The sequence below is a fragment of the Monopterus albus genome, unplaced genomic scaffold (assembly GCF_001952655.1).
Source record: "Monopterus albus unplaced genomic scaffold, M_albus_1.0 scaffold34.1, whole genome shotgun sequence".
Classification (NCBI taxonomy): Eukaryota; Metazoa; Chordata; class Actinopteri; order Synbranchiformes; family Synbranchidae; genus Monopterus; species Monopterus albus.
Genome location: NW_018127914.1, coordinates 3832553 through 3856537, shown reverse-complemented (window position 1 = coordinate 3856537; position 23985 = coordinate 3832553). Strand labels below are relative to the sequence as shown.

The following is a 23985-nucleotide window of genomic DNA, read 5'->3' as shown; positions in this document are numbered from 1 at the left end:
GCATCCAAGGGAAGGTAGAGCCAAAGCCAAAACGACTTCTCATTCTTCAGTGAAGAACAATACTCTGTAACTTATAGGTCAATTTGGTGTAATTAGACAAGGTTCTGGAAAATTTCATGTAATTCAGGACAGAATTGGCCTACATTCTGAAAATGTAAGAATTTTCTAACCTACCTGGGCCAAAGCCCAGAATATTGAATGTAGATGATGTAGTGTAGGAGAGGAATTCAATTTTAAAGCAACTGTGTTGTGAACTGTAGTTACATCCATATTCATGTCATGCCTGCACTAAGACTTCTCACTCGCTGTGTTGAAGTGTCACCTGTAGACTCGGGAGGTTTTGTGTTGTGCTCAGTAAACTTGAATTGTACGGCAAATATCATTTTTGCACTTGACACACTTGATTTTTGTACAGACAGATCCACAGATCTGATGAATATGCACATGGTGGCAGGCAAAATGATAAGGACTATACATTGTGTTTGTTTTATGCAAATTTAACAAAGCATCTGACCTTTGTTTAGGACTTAATGCACTGCAGCATCAACTGGGCTGGCATTGTGGGCCCTTGTCTGTGTCACCAAACGAACATAACTTGGTGTAAACAGTATACAGAAATAGATTTAATTTAATGCCCTTCATGGCATCCTTCAAATTAAACCCAGGGGAAGAAATAAAATATTGCTGATCATCCTTGCTCTTTCTAGCACTGTAAAGCACTTTTGTGCAGCCCTCTTCTCTCTCACAAATGACGACCTTTGTGCTTTTTGTGAATATTTTCCGCCCTGTTCTGCTGTGTTGAGTGCAGAGAGCTGGCGGTGTGCCCGCCCTGTCCCTGATGACTGGCAGAGAGCTGGCGGTGTGCCCGCCCTGATGACTAAACTTCTCTGTGCTCCATTCTGCTCACTGACTGAAGCCACAGATCAGATAGTTTGTGCCGCACTGAAGTTACAGTGGGAACAGATGGAGGAAGTTGGATTCAGGTGTGTCATGGTTTAAGAGTGCTGCAAACTGGACTCTTGACATCAGAGAGCAGTAGGTTATAGGAGGAACTATGAGGTGTTATCTGAGGAAATATGCGATACACAAGTGGGACGTTAAATACTAGAAGTACTGTGGTTCGTTGGGATGCAACAATATGTTGTCAAAATCAGATACTAACAAGCACTGTCCTCCACCTCCAGTGGTGCTCCATCCATGCTGCACAAAGCAGCTGGATGGCAATCTGGAAGTGAAAATCAAAACAGTTAATCTGGTAATTACTATTGTTATCTGTTAATTGTAACTCTTACAATGCAAGTGTTTTGAGGGGCCGTGGCATCAGAGCTACAGTGATTACAACGCTGCATATTTAATCAGGCACTTGAAGATAATGTGAAGGGTACAATGAGCTCAGACGAGAACTACACGCAGCAAACATTAGGGACTTTTTCTCTTTACTGCAAAAATGACATGTTAGTGTTTTTACATCAAAACAATAACGGTCCCACTTTTAATGCATGTACAGTATTAGCAGTTTGAAGTATAGCTAGTGTCTGTATACTGTATTTGTCATATATGGATTATATTATCTATGATACCGAAGAAGCTTTTTGTGTTGACAGTCAAAACAAATAAATCAAAAAGGTTTTAGAAAAGGTGGTCAACATGCAAAAGGTCATAACATGTCAGACAGGCAGGAGCAAGAAGGCTGGGCAGCTGAGGTTGTGCTGCATGATCAGTGGTGATTGTGGTGAAATGAAAGAGAGGGACAGGTACAGTATATCCTCAGACGTGAGAGGATTACAGACAGGTATGCCAGTGGCGATGTGAGGCCAGCACTGGTATGTGGCATGCAGCAGATAGAAGGTTAAAGTTGCTTTGAAAGTAAAAAGTACCTGTGGTAATACTGTAGAGTATTGTTTTATGATTTTACAGTACTATTATACAGTAGGGGGATGTGACTCTTTGTCTTCTGATACAGTTCCAGTACCTCATTTTATCTGCTTTGCCAAATCTGATACCTTTATGATCTTCCTCTCACCTCATTGCTATCGGTGTTTAATTTAACATGATTACTTAATCAATGGAACTGATACTGGAAAGGCTCAATTTAATGATTTTGGTGTAGAAATAGCATTTAATGTGAACTGCTTCCATCATGGCTGATACCCAGTGTGCCCTGTAAGGACAGAGGCACTTAGCAGTGGTACAGAAGTGCCTTCTCATACTGTAGTTCCTTTACATCACAGCTGACACTGAATACTGTGGTGTGATCGTGCCTCTGCACTGTCAGCACCGTACTGTATCTACGCAAGCTAAAAATAGTGTGTAAAATATGTGCGCACTTCAGTTGTTGGTATGGAAATAAATCAGGTCTATAGTTGCTGTTTGGTTGTTAAAGTTCCAAACCTCACAGCAGGAAAAGGTAACAAATCATACAGCCTGACTGAGGACACCCAATGAAATCACCAGGTTTTGTATTTTGTATTTGTCTATAAAAGTTTATGTTGTGGTTCCAAATAAAGCGAGTTTGCGTCTCTTATTAAATATTAATAGATGTTACTTGGCTCTAAATTAAGACCGTCTATTTCTGTCATCCTTTTACTGTCTGCCTTTGAAGTAGTGCATGTTAAGAGCTTTGTTCCTGGGATACATGCTTCACAGGGAGCCAAAGTGAACAGCAGTTATATTTGGCTCGTGTGTTTGTGCTCTAAAGTTGGTCATTTCTCTCTTCTTTTTTTTTTCCCCCAGCTCTGTCTCACTGAGTCGTTTGTCTGTCTTTCACATTTTTCACTTTCTCTTTCTACAACTTTATCTTTTTATCCTCTCTCACTTTTTCATTTTTATCCTCCCTCGCTCTCTACAGCTGAGAAATGTTCAAGTGACTTCTTCACACAGAACCAACCAATCATAGTTACTTGAGCCCTGGGGTTGCAGTTAACTTCTGACAGGACGTCAAAGTGAATTAAGCGCCCCACAGAGAATCTGGAAGGCTGACTAACTTGTTACATGACTTCACTTTCAAAGTTAGCCATGCAGTCAGTCTTTATTGTCTCGGCAGCTGACGTCTGAAATGAGAAACTAATCTGTGAATTTGAGGAAACATTAAATATGTAGCAATGCCCAGATAAAATATCTTTTAAGGCTTTTAAGTCAACACTGCTGCTTGCATATTTCAAATGTTGATCACATGATGTCCCTCTGTTTAAATGTTTAGTTGTCCAGTTATTTCACTGGTTTTCCTGAATGTCTATTCAGACTGGTGAGATTTTTATGTATGCATTCATGACTGGCACTAAAGCCAGCGTGCCTGAAAGTTCCTTAACAGGAATCCCTCCTGATGTCATTTCTTGTTAGGAATGTGTCCTTACACGTCAATTGCCAGGACAAACTTGTGCAACAGGCTTGAATTAAGCTGTTGTTGCACTAACCTGCCAAGTCGGTGTGTACAAGTCGTAGGAAAGTTTGCTAACAGTTAAATAAACACATTAAATACATTTCACGTAGCAGAATTTGAACTTTAATCCCACTATTGAAATGTACAGCGGTAACACTTCATTCAGCTTTATGCTTTTAAACCCAGGGACAGAGTTGACCCACTGAATGCTCTTTTCACTGAGCTCACCTGTGCTGTTTAAATCAGATTGCAGAGCAGCTAATGAATTTTAATGTTGCAGGAAAAGACATAAATGGCAGGTCTATTAATGAGTCATCAGTCAGGGTAGAGTGATGCCCTACTTCAGTGTGCAGCATGGTTTGCTTTACATACCCATGTGCTCTCGTTCCCGTGAAACCAGCAACACCCATTTTATTCTGACACTGGAAAAAATATCTAATTAAACATCTAATTGCTGCAACATGGTGTTGAAAGAATGACACTTTCCCTCTGAGCATATCATTAACCTGTAGGGACCAGAAGTGGAATGACGGCATTGGACTGCCAATCAAATAATTTAATATACCTCATTTTATATCATCAAATAACTTATTAAAAACAACCTCACCAGGAAAATGGCCACTTGTAGACACATCAGCGTGATAATATCTACCAAAACCCACAGAAGCGACCTTGGGCAAAAATTTATTTAATTTGTAATTTGAGTTTTTAATGTGGCTCATGTCCCATCCGCTAACATGGAGGAACGAGGCGGGGGCAGCTGACTTTTGGTGACTTCACTTTTGGAAGTTCTTAGCCTGTCTGTCGTTTTTTCTGTTGATGGCTCAAACTCAAAGACTTTTCTTTCTCAAAAACTTGTTGAGGTGCCCTTGAGCAGCACAGTTAACTCCTCATTACACCGATCTGCTCATTAGCCGATACTGTAACTCCAGCTGGCATTAAAAACAGGACCCTAATCTGTAAATGGGTTTGAGTCTGAGCCCTGGGCTCGAGCACTACTACAACATGTTAAATTAACAACAATCTTATTTAAATTAGGAACTATCTGATTAAAGTATAAGAAAACAAGATTGCATATCTAAACAGACATTTGATGGCAGCTTTGGCACACAGGTTTTCATAGTCACACATTTGATCATTAGCTTAACGTGCTGAGATATGACAGGAGGACCTAATGATGTGAGCGTTTTTCTGTCAATAGTCATCTTCAGTGTGCTCTTTAATACATGAATCATTAGACTCGGACTCATTCTCATTTGAAGTTTTTGTTCTAAAGAGCTTTCAGAAAGAATAACTGAGAAAAACAAGACCACCCGTGCACGTCTCCTCTCTCTCTCCTGAATTCAGTCTCACTCAGCAGTGAGCTCTTCCTACAGGCTCCTATCCAAAACGTTTCATACCGCAGGCGATGTGTTTGTCTCACTGTCTCTTTCTACCCTTCAAAGATGTTCTAATTAGCACTTTTATTAAGCATGTAACAAGGATCTGACTGTGTCCCCTGTCCCCCACTGATGGAGACACGCTTTCCAAGGTCCTCAGGGTAGAAAGCTAAGCAGATGCCCTCTCCCCACACATTCACACTCTTCTCTGATTTGGAGAGCAGTGAATGGACTCCCCATTGTTGACACCCCGCGTACTGTAGATTTGCTCATTTTCTCAGAGCAGACTGGGTGAGAATCAGAAGTGAATGTGGTGTAAAGGAGGCTTTTTTGCAGTTTGTGTGTGTGCATTACATGCAGGGCTGTGCAGAGGTCTGTGTACAGCGCTGTGGAATTGACTGGAGAGAGCTGGAGCTGACCACACTGGTTTCTGAACTGCTTGGTTATTTTCAGTGTTGGAGCTTTACTGCTTTTTTCCAGGACCATGTGAGGGGGACTGATTTCTGATTCAGCTCCAAGCATATAAAGACATGTAAAGAGAATAATAGCTTGTGGATGATTAAAATGTCATTTTGCTAAAATCCTATCAGTTTTTATAGCAGATTCAGATTCAGAGCATCTGTTGGCACAGTTGTTTTGGTTTGGGAGTGAATGGAGCCATGTCCTTCTCGTCCTGTGTACATGAGTGTTAATGAATGCTGATTAGCTTCTCTTTTTTTACTAAATGCTGTGGAACCAAGCAAAGTCCAGTGGTCTCATACTGTAGGTACAGTACAGAGGCTGTATGATCTCCAGTCATCTGCCCTCTTTCTCCAAGCTTTGTTTCTGGGTCATACAGTTGATCTGCTCACAAACAATTCATTCTGCTCAACTGTGAGAGTCAGCCAAAGAAAACGCTGAGCCTGAGCGCCCACACGGAGCTAACGTCACTTTAGATTATGGGCCCACTGCTCAGTTCACTTTGAACACAGCCTCTGGAGTTTGCACAGAAAACCAGCATTTGGCTTCTTCCATTGCCTCAGTTTGAAACAAACGTCTTTCCAGCTGGTTTTTTGGCATTGGTGCTTTTTTTATTTGTGAAAATACTGTAGAGAGACATGTCTGTTGTTACGTTTAAGTGTTAAGTTAAAGGAATGCTCATTCACTAAACACTTTATTAGGTACACCTGATAATGATTTGGTGGTGTCTCTATATTTTTGTCCTTCCTATTTACAGAAACATACAGTATGTTAGGCTGAAACCAAGGTACACACCTACTGTACTGAGGCGGGACGTTTTCAGTATAAATATTAACCTTGAGGTACTTGTACTGTACTCGAATTTTCATTTTATGCTACTTTATACAACTCTACTAAAGCTCAGAGGGAAGTACTGTACTTACTCTAAGCTGTATATAATGATGTGTGTCTGGGGCTTCCAGTCATGTTTCCACCAGAGACTAATTTATCTCTTTAACTCTTTACATGGTTTCATTTAAAACTGTTCAAAGGCCAAATAATTAATGATATTCCATATTTAACAAAAAAGCAACAATTAGAGAAAAGTCCAAAAAGTGAAATTTGTGTATCAAAATTCTAGTTTTTACTTCTTTCTTCAACAACTGTGTGTCTTCATTCTGTCTCCATAGAGCGAAAGAATAGCAAAATAATTTCACCATTTGACCATTTTGTGAGTGTGAACTATGTTCACATTGGCTAAATGATGTAGCTTGCAGAATACAACAGCATGGATTATAGTATGTACAGTAGGTAACTTCAAGTGGACCTGTGACTGGAAGGTCAAAGGTCAAAGTGTTTATTTGCCATATGCACAGTTAGGAAACGTACAATGAAATTCTTACTTTGCCGTCCACATGAATGCCACAAAATACAAATGAAATATAAAGTAGATAAATAAGTAACGCAAGGAAGGATGCAGAATTGAGCCAAACCAGCAGGATAACTCTGGTTGGAGAAAGTAAGGGGCTGCACTTGCTCATCCTAACAAGGCTGAGGTGCCCTTTAGCCAGGCTCCAGTGGGGTTGCTTAGTGGGAAACAGATCAGTTTTTTTACTGGGAAGTTTTCAGGTGTGAATGTGTGTAACTGTGCTTGTGAACAGGACTTCCATTAACAAAAGAGAATTGAATATCTCAGCAATGCTTCCCTGTCTAATTCCAATAAGGGTTTAACAAAGCTCTGCACTCAGTATTCTCTGAGTATTCTTGCTGACATGGCTCAGAACATCCTGAGAGCTAGTTAATATGCAGAGTTGGTAACAGAGACGCTGAAGGTTCAAATCCTGTCTGGATATCGAAAAACCTTTTCTTCCTTCTGTAGCACAGGTTCAGAATCCCAGTGTAACAAGAGCTTAAAATAATGAAACACTATATCCTAATTTAACACTACATGCTCCTTCTCTTGCTGACATACTCAGTGTTGTTTGGCTGGTGTTTTTCCATATTAAGAGAGACAGCGCTGCGTAAGTATCTTTATTAATCCTCCTCTAGATAATAGAAATGCAAGTGGCTGTGTAGGGATGACACTGTTTTTATTTGTCTTATTTTTCAACATGTGCTCCATTCGTTTGCTCCCCTCATTTCCACATTTTACTCAGTTTCATTGATAGAAAAAAAAGGAGTGGGTGAAAGGAAACAGACATCCTCCTTCATCTGCCTCTCCTCCCTCGCGATGCTTGCACGGCGCATGTCTAGGAGGAGGGAGGAAATGTAATGGTGCTATTTATAGTAACTGTTGCCGTTTTTATAAAAAAGCATTTATCTGTCTTCTAACCCATTCAACAACTCTTCCTCTAAAAGATAGAAAGCAATTCAACTTTCCTTCGTCTCTGTGCTGTGAATGGCCACTTCCATAACCTCTCAAATCATTTTCTCACCCATCCATTCCTCTGTCCATTCACTCTGATTGCGCCGTTGTTCAGATGCTGTTAGCAGAGGATGTATAATTCATTTCTTCTCCAGAGCAGTGGCACAGCAGTCATGAATTGAGTCGGGGCGAGGGGGAGAGGAGGAAGTGAGGGGAGGGGTGGGGAATAAAGAGGCACTGAGAGGGAGAAATGCTTCGTGCTACGCATCTCAAGTTGGGTTTGTCTAAAACGTGGTCCATTCCTGTAGATTCAGCGTGTGGTTTCAATGTGGCATATGAGGCCTCTGTTTCTGATCAGCAAACCGGGGCCTGTGTACGGTTTTATGAGTTTGAAAAACAAACTTTCAGGGTTTGTTGTTTTCATGAATTCTGCATAACATCACTGTTGTACTGTGGTGGAAGACATTTTCAGATATTTTTTTTACTGAAAAGTGAACTATTATGAGTAAATGTTTTTAAGGTATCATGCAAAAGTACTTAATTATACAGAAAAACATTATAGAACAAATACTAACAATTAGATTCATCATTGATTAACCTGTTAATTTTCTCAGTTCATTGAAATGTAAAAATACTTACCAAAGCCCAAAGTGAAGTCCTTAAAATGTTTTAAATGACCAACAATCCAAATCCAAAAAATATTTCATTTACTATACTATATGATATAAATAAAGAAAGTGTAGCTTGTAAATGGGCTTAAAATAGACACAGCTTGTCTTTTGATCAACTTGATCAGTACAATGGTAGAATTTTGCTACTGTAGCTGGAATAGTGGAGCTTCGTTTACAGTAACTTGTTTATGTACCTTACACAGTATACATTTAAATACAGTAGTGTCGTCATTTAGTTCAGTGGTTCTCAACCTCAGGAATCATACGGGGGGTCATGTGATGATAACTGTAACTACTACAAGTTAACTACTTGAGTAAATGTAAAATGAGTTATCCAACAGAAACATGGTGGCAGCTGTCAGTACTTACTGCCAGTATGTATAACACAACCTCCTGTGCTTCCAGCAAAACCAAAACTAGCATGGAGAAGCTCTTTTTTTTTAAACTGAGGCTGGAACATTTTGGGTGCAACTCTGAGAGGAAGGTGTGATTTAAGGTCATGAAGGGAGCACATTTCTCTGAGAGGTTTGTTTGACTGAAACATATTGAGTTCCCACTCTGTTTCCCAGATGCACAACATGTTGGAGGAGGAGGACAGGACCACCTACAGCAACAATTTGCACTCCTCTTCCTGTTATATTGAATGACAGCGCAGATGTTGCTGTTGTTACTGTCTTGTTTCAATTCATTCTGAACTACATCAGAGTTGTTGCAATTCCTCTGTGACAGTAGACTGAAATAGGTTCCTAATTGTCTGCTTGGGCTTGCTGCTCTGCCAGAAAACAGAATGAAATATATGTCAACTTTTAAATCTCAGCTAATGCCAAAATTTGTCCATCAGGGACAGTTCCTGTAATAACGTGCTTCAAAAGTGTTCGGCTTCACTTAATGTCTGTCTCTGTCTTAATCCATGTAGATGTCAGTGTGCTTTTCTTCCTGACCTTCATTCTATTGTGTTTTTAATTCTGTGCATTCATTCTTTTATACCACAAAAGCAAAGCAGAAAGTGGAGCCTTTGAAAAATGTTGGCTTGACCTTAAATCTGCAGCTGCAGCACAAGTCAAAGAGCCTTCAGGTGTGATGAAAAGTGTCTTTTGGCTCCCATTCCACACCAGTGAGCCAATGGCGTTTTTACAAGTGGGAAGATTGCAAAATGACAGATGGACTATTTCAGTGACACATCACTACTAGCTGTCGCTTCTGTGCCTGCATCGCTGCCCGTTGAGACTAAAATAGTGTCTGAGCCCAACACTTCCTTTGAAAACAAAAGTAGAAATGGAGTACAGTACAAGTTCATAAAAGGTAATACAAGCTGATATGTGACTTTTGCACTTTATCTCTGTGCTCCAGTCTTTAATGTACAGCCTCCACTGTAAAACCTATTCACTCTTACATGAGGACGGTATGAATTTATTCAATGGATTTTGAGCCTGTCTTCAAGTGGTTTGTCTGAGACATGAGCTTGGCTGCCAATTTGTCACAACATGCAAGAGTCTTGCGTTGACTTAGTACTATAAAGCTGTTGAAAGGTTGATCTCTCATCAGGTCCTGTTTTTTTTTTTTGTTTGTTTTTTTATTATAACAAAACACTGAAGATGACATCTGCTGCTGCAGTGATCGGTTTGTGATGGCACAAGGTCGACAGTTTCATCAATGTACAGGAGCAGTTTATAGGACAGCAGCTCTGCCGTTTGAGTCGTACAGGCTTATAACGTGCAAATTAAATTTCCACAAACATATCATATTTAATATGTGTGTATTTTAGATAATATTTATACATGTTGATGTAAACTCAAGCTGTGTCCCAATTTCATAATCGGTGCATTTCTGGGTTTAAATATCTAATGTGTTGACACTAGAAAAGTGACATAACGGTGAAAGATTGTAGCACGCATACATAATTCATTAGATGATTTAATTTAATTTTTTTTTATTTTGTGGTGCTCCAATGCATAGCAGAAATTGAGGAACTGTTAAAAAAACAAATCTGTGGTGTCACACCTCCAGAAATATGCATGCTCAGCATCTATTGTAGCCACATTATGACGACAAGTTAATGGTAAATGTTAAACTCATGGCAATGGCAACAATATGTGTCTAAAGTTTGCTAACGGAGTGTATTAAACTGAGCAAGGGTGTGTTTCATAGCTTGTGCATTTGTAACAATAACGAATGTAGTATGTCTTTTCTAAAAAGTTACATAGTCTTGCTTTGAATTTCCATATTTAAAAGCCTCAATTTATTATTAGTATTCGCTGGTGTATGTTCTACTACACGCTATATGGTATCAATAGGTAGTACTGAATTGAGACAGTATCTACTATGTATCATTATCTGCTCCCATCTAGTGGAATTTATGCAGTATAACATTTACTATGGGATGGCTTGTTGCTAATTCACCTAAGTAAGATGGCCTTTAGTCATTATGGGACACCATTAAACTGCTTTCTTTTAAAAATATTTAACTGACAAGTGTTTATTTAAGCATTACCATAAAGTATAATTGCAATATATTAACTACAACCTGATTAGAATGAACTGATTTAATTTTAGTACAATGTCTCTGGATATACACTATATTTAAATACACAGTGGCTTCAGAAAGAATTCAGCATCCTTCAGTTTTTGCACTTTTTGTGTGTGCATGTATTATCAGTTTAATTTTGAATAGATAAAATTGCCATTTTGTCCAAAAGTGTACACTATATAATAATGACAAAATGAAAACATGCTTTTAGAAATAATTTGCAAATATATTAAAAATCTAACACTGAAATTTATCAGTTCCAAAAGTAGTGTATTTACAAAAGTACTTTGTACTGTAGAAGCCCTTTTGGCAGGCATTATAGCTTTGAGTCTCCTTGGCTATGTTTCTGCACACCTGGGTTTAGGTTGTTTGTCCTGTTCTTCCTGGAGGATCCTCTCCAGCTCTGTCAGATTGGATGCAAGCATTTGTGAACTGCCATCTTCAATTCTTTCCACAAATGTACTCTGGGGTTTAAGTCTAGGCTTTGGCAGAATATCTTTTTTTGTGCATTCAGTTCTTTGAAAGGCTGACATATTTATAAATACTGATTCTATTTTAACATATCTGTGAGCTTTCTTTCACCATAATGAGACATTGACTCATGACCGATATTGACACATGGACAAATTGGCAATCCCATCTAATAAAAATTAAACATACAACATGATAGTGTGCAAGAAAACATTTTTAAGCCACTATGAAGAATGTACTTATTTGTACTTTATGAAAATACACTTGAATGTGCCTTTCTTTTTACTCTTTGCTCATCCAGTTATTTTTACCTTCTCGCCACACAGCTGTTCTGAGCCAGAATGGCATTGACCACCAGATGTGCCCAGAGGATGTGACATCACAGCTGGAGGAAGAGGAGGAGTCTGTGGACGGGGGTGTTGTGCTGCTGGATGACGACAGCCCCAGTTACCAGGATGTCAGCCCCCCAGTGTACCAGCGCCGTTCCCCACCGCATCGCTCTGTCTCTGAGTCTGAGCTGACACGGGTAAGATTTGAGTCTCTTTAGGAAAAACAGATAACCCTGGTGAAACATGGTCCCCTTGAGCACATTCATTTCTGTGTCCCTTTGCTACGGTGCCTTTATGTGATACAACCACTTGAGGGCACCAAAGACTACATATTGAAGAGTATCCTATGAGTTTGACAAGCAGGTGTGCAAGTGAAAGACATCTATTGACAGTGCATTATCACACTTCTAGTCACTTCCTTCAGGATGGCCAAAATGAGATAGTATGTATTAAATTATAATAAGGAAATTCTGTAGCTGAATCTAAGTACCATAGGCAATTTCTTTGAAAATAAGCACCCACAGGTATAAAGTATCCGGCCTCCACAATAATAAAACCAGAGTAGGGGGTGGCATTCATTTGTATTACTTTTCAAGTTTTCAAGCAATTACAGATAAAATTAAATAAGCAAATAATCTTTGCCTTTCAGGTTTCTTTGCACAATGTTTTTTTATTTATTAATAGGTTTATGGCCACTTGGAAACAGCAGAACAGGTTGTAAACAATAAATTTACAAATTATCATGGTGGCTATAAGTTACCATGGCTAATGTGCTCTAACACTGTTAGCAAAGAGTTGCTTATTTACACATTCAGTAGATACAGAACAAAGTTAACATTCATTTGGAATCATGTTTGTGGTCATCTGACCAATGTATTTATTGTGCTTTTGCAGTAACTCTGTTTGGGCCTCTAACAACTGCTGAGGGAACTATCTGTTTTCTTTAGCTGATAATAGTGTAATAAACCCCACCCCAGCCCACCCCCAAATATTGAGCCAACCCTAACTATAAAATTTATTAAAAAGTAAAGTCTTAAGTCTAATCTTAAAGGTAGAGAAGGTGTGTGCCTCTCGAACTGAGACTGGGAGCTGGTTCCACAGGAGAGGAGTAGTAGACATTCTAGCCCAGAGGGTGATGCACCTTCGGTTGGCTTGCAAACCGCCAATAAACATCATCATAAGAAGACAGCACTCTGAGAGCGAAGTGCTTTGTTAGGATGAGTGGGACAGATGATGCACCGTGGGCATTTGTTTCGAGCTATGACTTACGAACTGTCAGCCAGCGACCTGGCTGCTCGGGAAACACCGGGGAGCAGCTAGCTTGGGCTAAGCTACGTCGAGGAGGGCCCGCACCAGCTACATGGGCCGGGATAGCTGGGGTGTTTTCCATGGCTCGGAGCCGCGCTTCAAATTCGGTGAGACTCGCTCCCAATGCTGTTAGCATCTGATATTTATTACAAGTAACATTATCGCTAAAGGAAGCAGAGGAATAAATGAACATGCGACACTCCAAGCAAGAGACTACGCTACTAGCTTAGCTAGATTCTAAGCTAGCTGACCTAAAGTGGCAAGTTAAATTTGGAAATCGGCAAGAAACTCTGTAACACAGCTGCTTAAGTAGTGCAGGGATATGTCGAGACACAAAAGGTTTGCTGATGTTCAGATAAACCTAGAAGTTAGTTAGCTCATTCCATAAACATTCTGGTAGCGAGCACAACATGGAGTAAACAGGAAGTGAATACTGTTACCTCAGGAACAGGAAACGGCAGGAACCCAAAGGGTCACAGATATGACAAACATACCCTTTTTACGCCTTTTTATTTAGTGGAAATACAAAAATGGAAGTAATTACTTAGATCAGAGCGTTTAAAAGATGTCAAAGATGGCGATTTTTTTCACCTGAAATTTTATTTTATAGATAATAAGCAGATTAAAACTATATTTGTAATTGCTAGAGAAATGGGGCTTATCAAAGATGAATAATATGTCATATTAAGTACAATTTCCTTGTCAAAATATTTTTCATGATAAAAACAAATGTCCAGTGTGCACATTGGGGATGAAAAAAGATGCTTCTAGCTTGTTGTTGCAAAAGGAGCACTGTTATTTTATGTTTGGAATGTATTTACAAATAATGGAGTTTAATGAGTAAAATGTATGTACAATTTGTTGGACGACACAAATTTGTAGGGTAGAGTAAAAACAGTGTTCCATATTCTTCCATCGAGAGTCTGGTATGTCCATTTATGTTTAACAGCTGTTGTTGTTCTTGGAGTGAGGGAGTTTTTTTTATAAAGGCATGATAAACATACCTGCTTGTTAGCATTGTCGTTGTTAGCATGTTGACTTTAGCATTTGGCCTCAGAGATCTCCAAGCATGCTTTTGACTCTTAGTCATGTTTTCTCATTAGAGTTTGACAATAAATTCATATTAAGGACCGGGCGGTGGCCTCATTGCTTTTGTAACATTCATAATCAGTGCTGAATTGATTGTGTTTGTGTTCAGATTACAGTATGTCTACAAAAACGTCCTTGTGCTGTAATCTGCAACACACAAAACAAGTCAACCACCCACTTAAGTAATATAATCCGTTATGTTCCACACACCTACCTCTTCAGTACAAACAAAATTTAACGGGAAATAAACAAGGAACGATAAGCTGTTGTTTCAGGCTGCGTTTCAGCTCTTCCTCAATGTTTCTGACAATAGGACCCATCATCAGCAAAGCAGAATAAATACTGTACAGTACTTCCTCTTCAGAAATAGACCGTGATTTGAAAAGAGGGAGGAGATGGGAATCAATGGTCCCGATGCGCACAGTCTCATATTGTCTTTTCTCTGTGTAAAATCTGTGTTAATCAGCTGTCAGACACAGCAGAAAGTCCTTTGTGTAAACCCAGGAGGATGAGCCCTTGACATGCCACACAGACAACCAGGCCTGGGTTCAATTAGTGCAAACACACACACACACACACACACACACAGTGTGGAGATTCTCCGTTCTGTCTTGGCTGTGCTGTAACTGTAATTTAATATGTGATTCTGTGGTAACCAGAACCATACCCCCCCCCCCCAACACACACCCACACATACAGTATCTGTAACATGCTGTCTGTGCTGTGTGGTTCATGCGGGTATCATAATGTAACTTTATATTACTCCATTATCCTGTTTGACGCAGCAGCTGAGTCTAAATTGCATTAGAGACCTGGTGGAAGTACTGTATTAGCTGAAATAATTTAAGTGGCTGAGCTTTCAGTCTCAGTGTGTCTAGAGGTATTTAATAATGAGATTTTCTCTTTGGGAGAAATTCAATAGATCAAGCGCATAAAGACTTTAATTATATAGTATCTGTTCTATCATGCAATGCAGCCATGGGTCAGATAGTATATATTAATACTTAAAGGATCTGAGCTTGGTAATTAAGTGCTAAAAGGGATGTTTGCATAGGTAATATTAACTTCACTGTTAACACAGTGAAACAGCTGCTTCAGTAATGTGACATAATGGCTGAGTAAAAGGGAATATGTCGGCAATGTATAATTTTGAGTTTAACTGAGGAGAACTTAACTTCGGATTTATTTTAAATGATGACTGGTTGATTTAAGACAACCCAAAACTCTGTACATAAACTCTGTAATAAATAGCAATGCTAATACAATACCTGAGTTTGATGCCTTACTTTGGGAAATAAATGTTTTCTACAAATCAGTAGCATGAAAAAATGGTAAAAATTTTAATTTAATAAACAAGATTGCAATGTTTCAAAACACACTGTAATGCCAGCCTTTGGCACTTGGCCACTTTTGGTACTCTCTGCTACAGACACATTTCATTTGACACCAAAAATAGGATTAAGGTTTGATATCCACTCAGCATGCTGGGGGCAAACCCATCATTATGTCAGGATTGCTGACTAATCAGATCGGTTTGTTGTAGGAAAATAAAAAACGCCAAAGTTCATTCATCTGGTTTTCATGTAGAGTTGTTTTAATGATCCCTCAGTAAATGTGAAGACGTAATAAATCCACTTCTTACTGCTTAGCGGTGCAAAAGCATACTGTAGGTCATTTCACTTCATCATATGAGCAGTGCTAATTTTTAAATATTGGATTAAATCTGAATGCTGTGCTTGGCTGGATTTATAATCAAGCCACAGCTTAGCCATAGATTAAACATGAGGCAGAAAACAACCGTTCAGACTCAGTGGAGGGCTATAACATCCACAGCAAATCAGCTCATCTCAGTCATAATCAGCATCAAGCCCAAGGTGAATACATTCCGTTTGGTGTTAACACACCCTGCAATGCTTTATAGGCTCTGCAGAATCCCAAGGTCAGAGAAGGTGAACTGGTCTTGTGTTCTTTCTTTAACGTGCCTGAACAAAGTTGGCATTGCTTGTAAATCCAGTTTCTTTATGAGGACTTATTAATTTATTCAGCACAGTTTCATATTCTCTGTCAGCCATCCACAGCTCTCTGGACTCCTCCCTATCCTGTCCACACACACTCACCACACGCTTATCTCGTTTTTATCCCCATTCCTGTATTTAAGAGATTAATTAATACGGGGAGTTTTCATCTCCTGCCAGCTCTGGCCAAGAGAAATAGAGCGAGGCAGAGAGAAGAGAAAGTGAGAGAGAACGTGCCAGAGCTATTAATTAGCTGTGCAATGGAGACGGGGCAGATGACACAGGGCTCCATGTCTCTAACAGCCATTCACTCAGTCAACATGACACTAATGGCAGTGGCCCTCCTCCTCTTCTCAGCGCTTTTCTGTCCCGTTTACACAGACGTGGCTGCAGTGTTTGGCCGTGACACTAGAGGGTAGTATGTCATAGTGAATCTTTTTTGGGTAATGTAGGCAAGGTCAGTATGTAAAGAAAGGACCACAGTCTAATTTAACTCTGCAGTTTCTGCGGCACTCCTCGAATTCAATCAGAATCACAGTTTCTGTGCAACACTTAGTTGCCAGTTTATTAGGTACACTAAGACTAATGCAGCCTTAAACTGAAATGAGTCTCAGAGGCAATATTGTTCAATCTTAATAATAATAAAATAATAGATGTGTTAAAAGTCCTGCATCCAAAATTTGACTTATGTAAAAGTACACAAGTATTAGCATCAAAATCTACTTAAAGTAGTAAAAGTACTCAATATGCAGAAGGACACATTTCACATGAATGTATGTGATTGGATGGTCATTATTGATGCATTATTGCATACTTCAATTAATGTTGCAGCTGGTAAAGCTGGAGCTAATGTTATATTCTTAAAATTGTAAGTACTTTACTGTACATACTGCTGAGTAGCTTTTGAAAGTCTCACTGAGGATCAATAAAGTCTTATTATACTTCATTTGTTTTATTAATCTGATCCTGAGAAGTAACTGAAGTGATCAGATACATATAGTGCAGTAAAAAGTACAATATTTGCAGAAAATAGTAGCATAAAATGAACATACTCAAACTGCAAGTACCTCAAAACTGTTCTCCAGTAAATGTAATTTGTTATTTTCCTCCATGCTGTACTATATGTGTTATGTCTGAACTGCATTTTATATTGCATATCATTCTATAAATGGCTTCAACCATCTGTTTCTTATGCACTGCTAGATCATAGTGTTATATTTTATGGTTGGGCTAAACTTCGATGGATAAATGTAGTGTGTCCAGCATGTTTTTTATATGTTTATATTTTCTCCGTTTATTTCTATCAGAAATTTCTAGTCTCACTTCACACTGATGCAGTCTTGTGCTGCCGTGTACTGTTTTGGAAATCTTGCTTCCTGCCAGGTTATATTTAAAATTGCCAGAAAAATGAAATGTATTTTTGGTTGTGGTGATCGAAATATGAAAAACAATATAAAATTGTTCACAAGAGCGGACAATTAATAGCTTTCCTTGTTACTTTTAATGAAACTTAAAGGAATTTCCCTTAAAAAAAATTTCACAAAATTAATTATTTAGATTAGTTTTTGTTTCACTACTTTTGACTTTTCTGCTCACCTCTTTTGAGAAAAAATTTCACAAAAATACATTACACCTCTGGTCTCTCAAAAATGGTCATATATGAGGAAATAAACCTGGTTTCTTTCTTCTGATAAACCATGTAGTGTGACATCGTATACTGTTTTTCTTAAACTGATTGCACAATGAAATTGGATTGGATTGTTGTGAACACAGCCATGTTTCACCCAACAAACAATATCCCTCCTAATGAAGGCTGCTAGACAGCTGTGATGGTTCTGAACAAAAGCATCAGCTCTCATTCTGTTGAAGAGCTATCGAATATTTGTTTTGCTCTTGTATGCTTTTGCTCAATGAATGAACTCTGCCTGCTTCTTTTGTCTGGGGAAATATCCAGGGTCGAGGTGGGAAGAAAACAAAAGTTAAAAAAAAACTACGAAATCTATGTGGCTGTTTAGTTCTAAATACAGTATAGTAAATTACTGACAAAACGGTGTCATAAGTGCTAAGTGCTTTCATAGTTGGCATTTTTAATCGAGTGAAAAGCCATTTGACCCTGTAATCTGCCTAACAATCTTGGAGCCAAAATAAAAACTGACTCAAAGGAGTTTAACGTTCTCCTTGAAAACTAATGTATTAAACTGTATACAGCAGCGCTACATGATTGACAGTCTTGTTCACGCAGTGTTTGTCTGTGGAATGCTTTTAATTCCCAGGTCTTTTTGTATTCCAGTGCTGCCTTCACAAAGGAGCCATGTGATAGCCTCTTGATTAATTTAGTTAGAGTACATTCATATTGAATCTTTAAATGCTTATCAGTGTTAGTACTATTACATGCTTCATTATGTATGTAATAGTCCTCCTCTGTGGTGGTTAATGTGTAGATGTTTATTGCAGACTCTGGTCTGTGTTAGGCTTGTGCGGTTCCCTGAAGGATTTATTCCTCATCTTTAATTTTTGACGTTGCCCTTGCTCTGTTGCTAAGGTAACGTGAACAATACTGGGAGCTGTACTGGGCTTTCAGATATCAAGGACAGTGCAAGACTGAACTCATGTTGGCACACATGGCAATTGGGTGTTTTGTGCAGGTGTTTTCAAATTAGTTTTATTTTGATATTATTTTTGTATTGGTTTTAGTTAGTTCCACCAGCTGTTTCATTAGTTTCAGTTTAGTTTTTCAATTCTGGACTCATTTCTGTTTAGTTTTAGTTTATTTTAGTTTTAGTAATTTTAGTTAAAGTTACAGTATGTAACTTTTTTCAAATATTTTTGTTTTAGAAATGTGTTTCAAAACTTGTCTTACTGTGGAGAGCTGCTGTCGAAGCCTCCTGTGACCCAGACTCGTGGAACAGCGCGGGCAGCAGTGCAGAGATATTAGTTTCTAAAAGGTTTTGAGCAGGATTGACCTCTCTAACCAATCTGAAATGTTAAATTATTTCTGTTCGATCAGTAAGTTTGTTGCATTCTCATTTATTATATTATATTATAATCCCCCACGACACCCCAGAGTAGGTGCGCCTGGGCTGCACATGTGGAAATTGATATGTGTGTGCTTGCCTGATCCCAGATGTGTTCCACTTAAAAATAAGGCAGGCTTCTCCTCTTACCCCTTTGCTGTCACTCAACTCTAATTGGTCTGCAGTCTCCTGAACACAGCTCTTTGAGCATGATTATACTTGTGCATTCTTCTCTCAGCTGTTTTCCCTCCACCCTTTGGCTCTGATGGCTGGCAGGCAAGAAGGCACTGGCTCACCTGTACCAACCCTGGGAAAACAGCTATAGATTAAATCAGTGCAGAATGTAAAACACAGATGGCCATTGACTCTCAAATGGGTTCATGGAAAATGAGAGAGTCTTATGTCAAACTCTGCTGAGTCCACTCTGGAGCATTGTCTCTTTTCTACTGTTGCTCTTTATTCCTTTCCCTCATCTGTCAGTCCAGCCATCCTCCGCATTCCTAGCCTCCTCTTCTTTCTCTCTTGCTAGTTCTACTCTGCCAAACTCTCTTTTTCACATGCTTTCAACACACACACACACACACACTCCTCTCCCAGGTCCTTTTATTCTGTCCCTCACTATTTCACCACTCTGGCCTTCCTGTTTTTTTTTTTTTTCTTTTTTGGTCGCCTCAGGCTCCTAGTCATGGTTAATTAGCCTTGAGTTGGGCTGTGTTTAATGGTTAATGTGGTTTCTTTCTGTGAAATCACTCCCTCCCCTCCCTGCACATTTCAGCATCTATCCACGCAGGCTGCCAAGCTGTCACATTAAGAGCCTCACCTACCTACCTGCCTACCTAGCTACCTGCATACTTTGGCTGGCTGTCACTTCGCCTACCTGCAGGGGATATCGACCATATGCCTAAACCAGCATGTACATCTCCCCCAATTTCATCTTCTTTCCTAGGATGCTACATATAGATTGAGTGGGAAGGTGCATCGGAAAGGGCACAGACAAAGAGAGAGTGAGGTAGTGCTGTATAATAAGAAACAAGTGAGAGAGAGGGAGATGGGAGAGATGCCGTGTATGGAGAGAGGAAGTGAGAAAGACAGTGTGATAGATCTGACAGGGATCGAGCAAGATTGAATTGGAGGAGCAGATGAGAGATGGGGGAAGGAGCAAGAAGGCAATGTAGAGGAAAAGCTGCCAGTACCTGTTATTCTGTCTTCTCTGGGACGAGAAGAGAAGGGCCTCCATCGCTATGCCACACCACACGACAGCCGGAGAGCAGGCTGAAGTGGAGGGGAGTGGATGTGAAATTTTAATCACGTCTCTGTTTGTAATTTTAGTAGCCCCTCAATCAAAATCAAAAGCACTGCCAGCACTTTCAAGAGCTATCCTTTGGCAGGCTACTGTGCTGCCTGCTGTTGAAGTATTTAAAGGCGAATAGCATCTTGCAAACAGAGTGCTGTACAGTGATACAGATATGTAAATGGTCGTATGTTTATATGGGTGTTTGTGTGTGTAGGTCTGTACTATTGCATGCAGTCTAATACGCTGAGGAGCCAAAACCTTGTCTAATATGTGGGTGGTTCTTTACTCCAACGCACAGACGCATGGGCTCTACAAGAGGTGTTTTGTGGTAACTGGCACCAAGATGTTAACTGCAGATCCTTTTAAGTTCTGGAGGTGGCAGAGCCTGTCACCAGCTCTTGGTTTTCCCCTCCTTTGACCACTGTGGGCACCCCACAAGCCCTGCTGTTTTGGAGATGCTCCGACCCAGTTGTCTGGGCATAGAAGATAGGTCCGTGTCAGGGCCACTGAGGTCTTTAAACCGGCCCATTTCTACTGCATCACACATTCTTATTCCAAGAACCGACTGTTCACTTACCATCAGGGATGCATTAGATGTATATTAAGTGATATGCACTGTTATTTTGGCATAATCATTATTTGCTTCAGCTGTGCTCATAATGTGAGTGGCCATAATGTTTTGGCTCATTGGCATATAACATTAAATGTCATAGGATTGTGCAGTTAGATTAAAGCTCCACTCTTTGTCCATATAGGTCATAACTTCATTGCTGTTGTTTAATGGGTCTGCCCATGTACATTACGGTTTGTGTATCAGGCTCTGCTGTTGTGAAATAATTTTCTGCTAGCTGCAGGGAGCACCACTTTCATCCACATACCATAAAATTTGGTGCCCAGAGGACAAATCCTACTAATTTTGGTTATCCCCTGACTTTTCCTTTAGCGCTACCATGAGGCTGACATTTGTTGTTTTGAGAGAAATGTCTTGACTCAGCTATTTGATGGATTTCCAGTGTGGTTCAAACAACCGTGTCCACTTTAAGATGATTTGTACAAACATTTGAGATCCTGGGACTAGTGCTGCCATCAGGTTAAACTCATAATTCACCCAAAACTTTGTTTTATGACCAAATGCTGTCAAAATAAATGACATTTCCATCAGTCATTTGACAGCGTGTTGTCACACTAATGGTCATTTTCCACAGGATGGCCAAAACTAAATAGTATGTCTTAATATATAATCAGGGAATTCTGTAGTCCAATTTAAGCAATATCGGCTACAGTATGTCTTTGAAAATAAGCACCCACAGGCATAAAGCATCAAGCCCCGCAGTCCCGGTCAGCACAAAAAAGTTTTTGGGGTGGAATGGATTTTTATTTATGTTATCAGTTATAGATAACAGTAAAATCTTGATCAAGCAAATTATTTTAACTCAGTTCTGATGTTTTTCTGACTTTCAGGTACTTAATCTGTTTTATAATCTGACAATCATATCTCTGGTTTCGACTTTAAAGAGTTGATGGATATTTTAGTCACTTGTGGGCAACATAAAAATACACTTGCACATTATCAAGGTACCTGCCAATGCTGGAAATGAGGATGATGAGAGTGGTGAGACCAAAACAGTAAAACGGCTGTAAAACAAACAAACAAACAAAAAAAGTTGTTGAAAGATGCTAAAACTTTGTCAGCAGATCACTGCTGAGATTACATCATTTATCCAATACTTTTGGTTTATCACCAAGTAGCTGCAAAATATTCACCTCCGCCTCAGTTGCAAATATTTACATGGTAACATGCTAAAATAAGATGGTCAACATGGTAAACATTGTACCTGCTAAACATAAGAATTGTCATTGGGAGACAAGGCTGTCATAAACAGTGCAGGTTTCAGAACATTCAAACTGTGATAATGTTTTTTGGAGAAGATACTTGTTAGGCCTTCAGGATACAGAAAAGTGCAATCTGGTGAGAAGCAGAATATACACAAATCAGTTTTGATTACAATAAAAACATCCCAAGGTGTCTTTTATGTTCTACAGTATAAACGTCTTTTTATTGACTTTCTCTGAGCTGTGTGTTTTCAGAGGAAATGTCACCTAGCAGCCAATGAGTCAGGTGGAAGCCACTATGGCCAGTCAGTGGAAAACAGCACCAGAGAACAGTATTTTATTAGCTAGTTACTGCAGCTTCTAAATCATAAGCCATGACCAAAATGTGAAAGTGGTAATCCATCCACAATGCCCCATAGGCTAATGTATGTACATACATAAGAGATTTCTTGACAAGAATAACAAAGCAGCCACAGTGCAGCAAACTTGTAAAAAAGGGGACTTTTTAAATCCCTCTAGTACAAGTCAGAGTGCACTGATTCTAAAATAAAAGCATACTAGTATAACAGATTATGAAATGCTTCTAAATCAATTATTTTTTGTTTGTTTTTTATTTTTGTTAATCAGCCAGGGTATGTGAAGCTGTCCAAGCCAGTTGCCCTATGGACCCAACAGGACGTGTGCAAATGGCTAAAAAAGCACTGCCCCAATCAGCACCAGATTTACAGCGACTCCTTCAAGCAACACGACATCACAGGTACTTTTTTTTCCCCAAGCAGTCAGGAAATAGGATTTGTACTGTAGCTGTTGACAAGTGAATAGTGATTGATGCATCCATTTGCGTTGTAGGAAATTACCTGACAATCCACTCCACAGTCATTTATGATTTGTGTGGAGGTCAGATTTGCTCTGTTTATGCAGTAATTTGTTTTGTGAAGTGTTTGTTTAGTTTGTTGAGGAGAATACTGGCATCATGGACAACAGCCAGCCAATCATTATCTAATATATACTGTGTGTCCTGGGGAGGGGCGAGGGCGAGGTACAACCGGGACAGGTCGCCAGTCTGTTACAGGGTTGACACATAGAGGCAGACATCCATTCACACTCACACCTACAGACAATTTAGAGTTGCCAGTCAAGCCAACCTGCATGTCCTTGGACTGTGGGAGGAAGCCAGAGTACCCTGAACAAGCCATGCAGGCACGGGGAGAACATGTAAACTCCACACTGAAATGCCACGGTCGGGGTTCGAACCTAGAACCTTTTTGCCGTGAGGCAGCAGTGCTAGTCCCTGTGCTGCCACACGTTGACAACTTCTGTTGACAAAACAATGTTTTTTGTGTCATTTCCTGTCCCGATAAAGCCAGAACTCATTCATAACATCCCAGGTGCTCTCTGCACTCACTGTCTGCCATCTGCCGTCGTGCCACCCGGCCCACCCGTCTGTCCATCCCTGCTCTCCTACCGTCGACGTTACCACTGACAACAGTTGCCACGTCAATCATTTCCCTAATGAGACTCCTCAAGGTCATCCTGGCCTTGGCAGGGCTTTGGTCCACGAACCTTAATTGCCACATGCTCTAACCCTCAGAGCACGACTGATCACATTAATATGTTTATTTGTTGCTGTGCAGGACCTCCTCAACTTAGTTACCGGCTGGCAGGATGAAACACTTGGCGATCATGACCAGTGGGGAATGACTCGTTCCCATTTTACCCTTTGATGCATTTTGTCTGTTATGTGTTTGCATAGTGAGCTTTGAGACTTTGCATCCTTTGTTTAATGGTCTGAAAATATGAATCTGTCTGGTTTGCATTTCAAGTTGCTCATATATTTCATCATCAGCATAGAGGTCCAGGAGATAGCCCACAG

General features: G+C 39.7%; 1 protein-coding gene across 4 annotated transcripts in view; it reads left to right on the top strand.

Annotated features, from left to right (window-relative positions):
* Positions 1–23985, top strand: part of samd12 (sterile alpha motif domain containing 12) — an 86317-nt gene that overhangs the window by 2984 nt on the left and 59348 nt on the right. For 3 of the 4 annotated variants that reach the window (XM_020597462.1, XM_020597464.1, XM_020597461.1), the window contains exons 2-3: positions 11557–11756; positions 22740–22869. In XM_020597462.1, coding sequence (XP_020453118.1) covers positions 11557–11756; positions 22740–22869 — 330 coding nt within the window. Of the gene's footprint in view, positions 1–11556; positions 11757–12647; positions 12975–22739; positions 22870–23985 lie in introns of those variants that run through there. The other variant, XM_020597463.1, reaches the window with a different exon arrangement.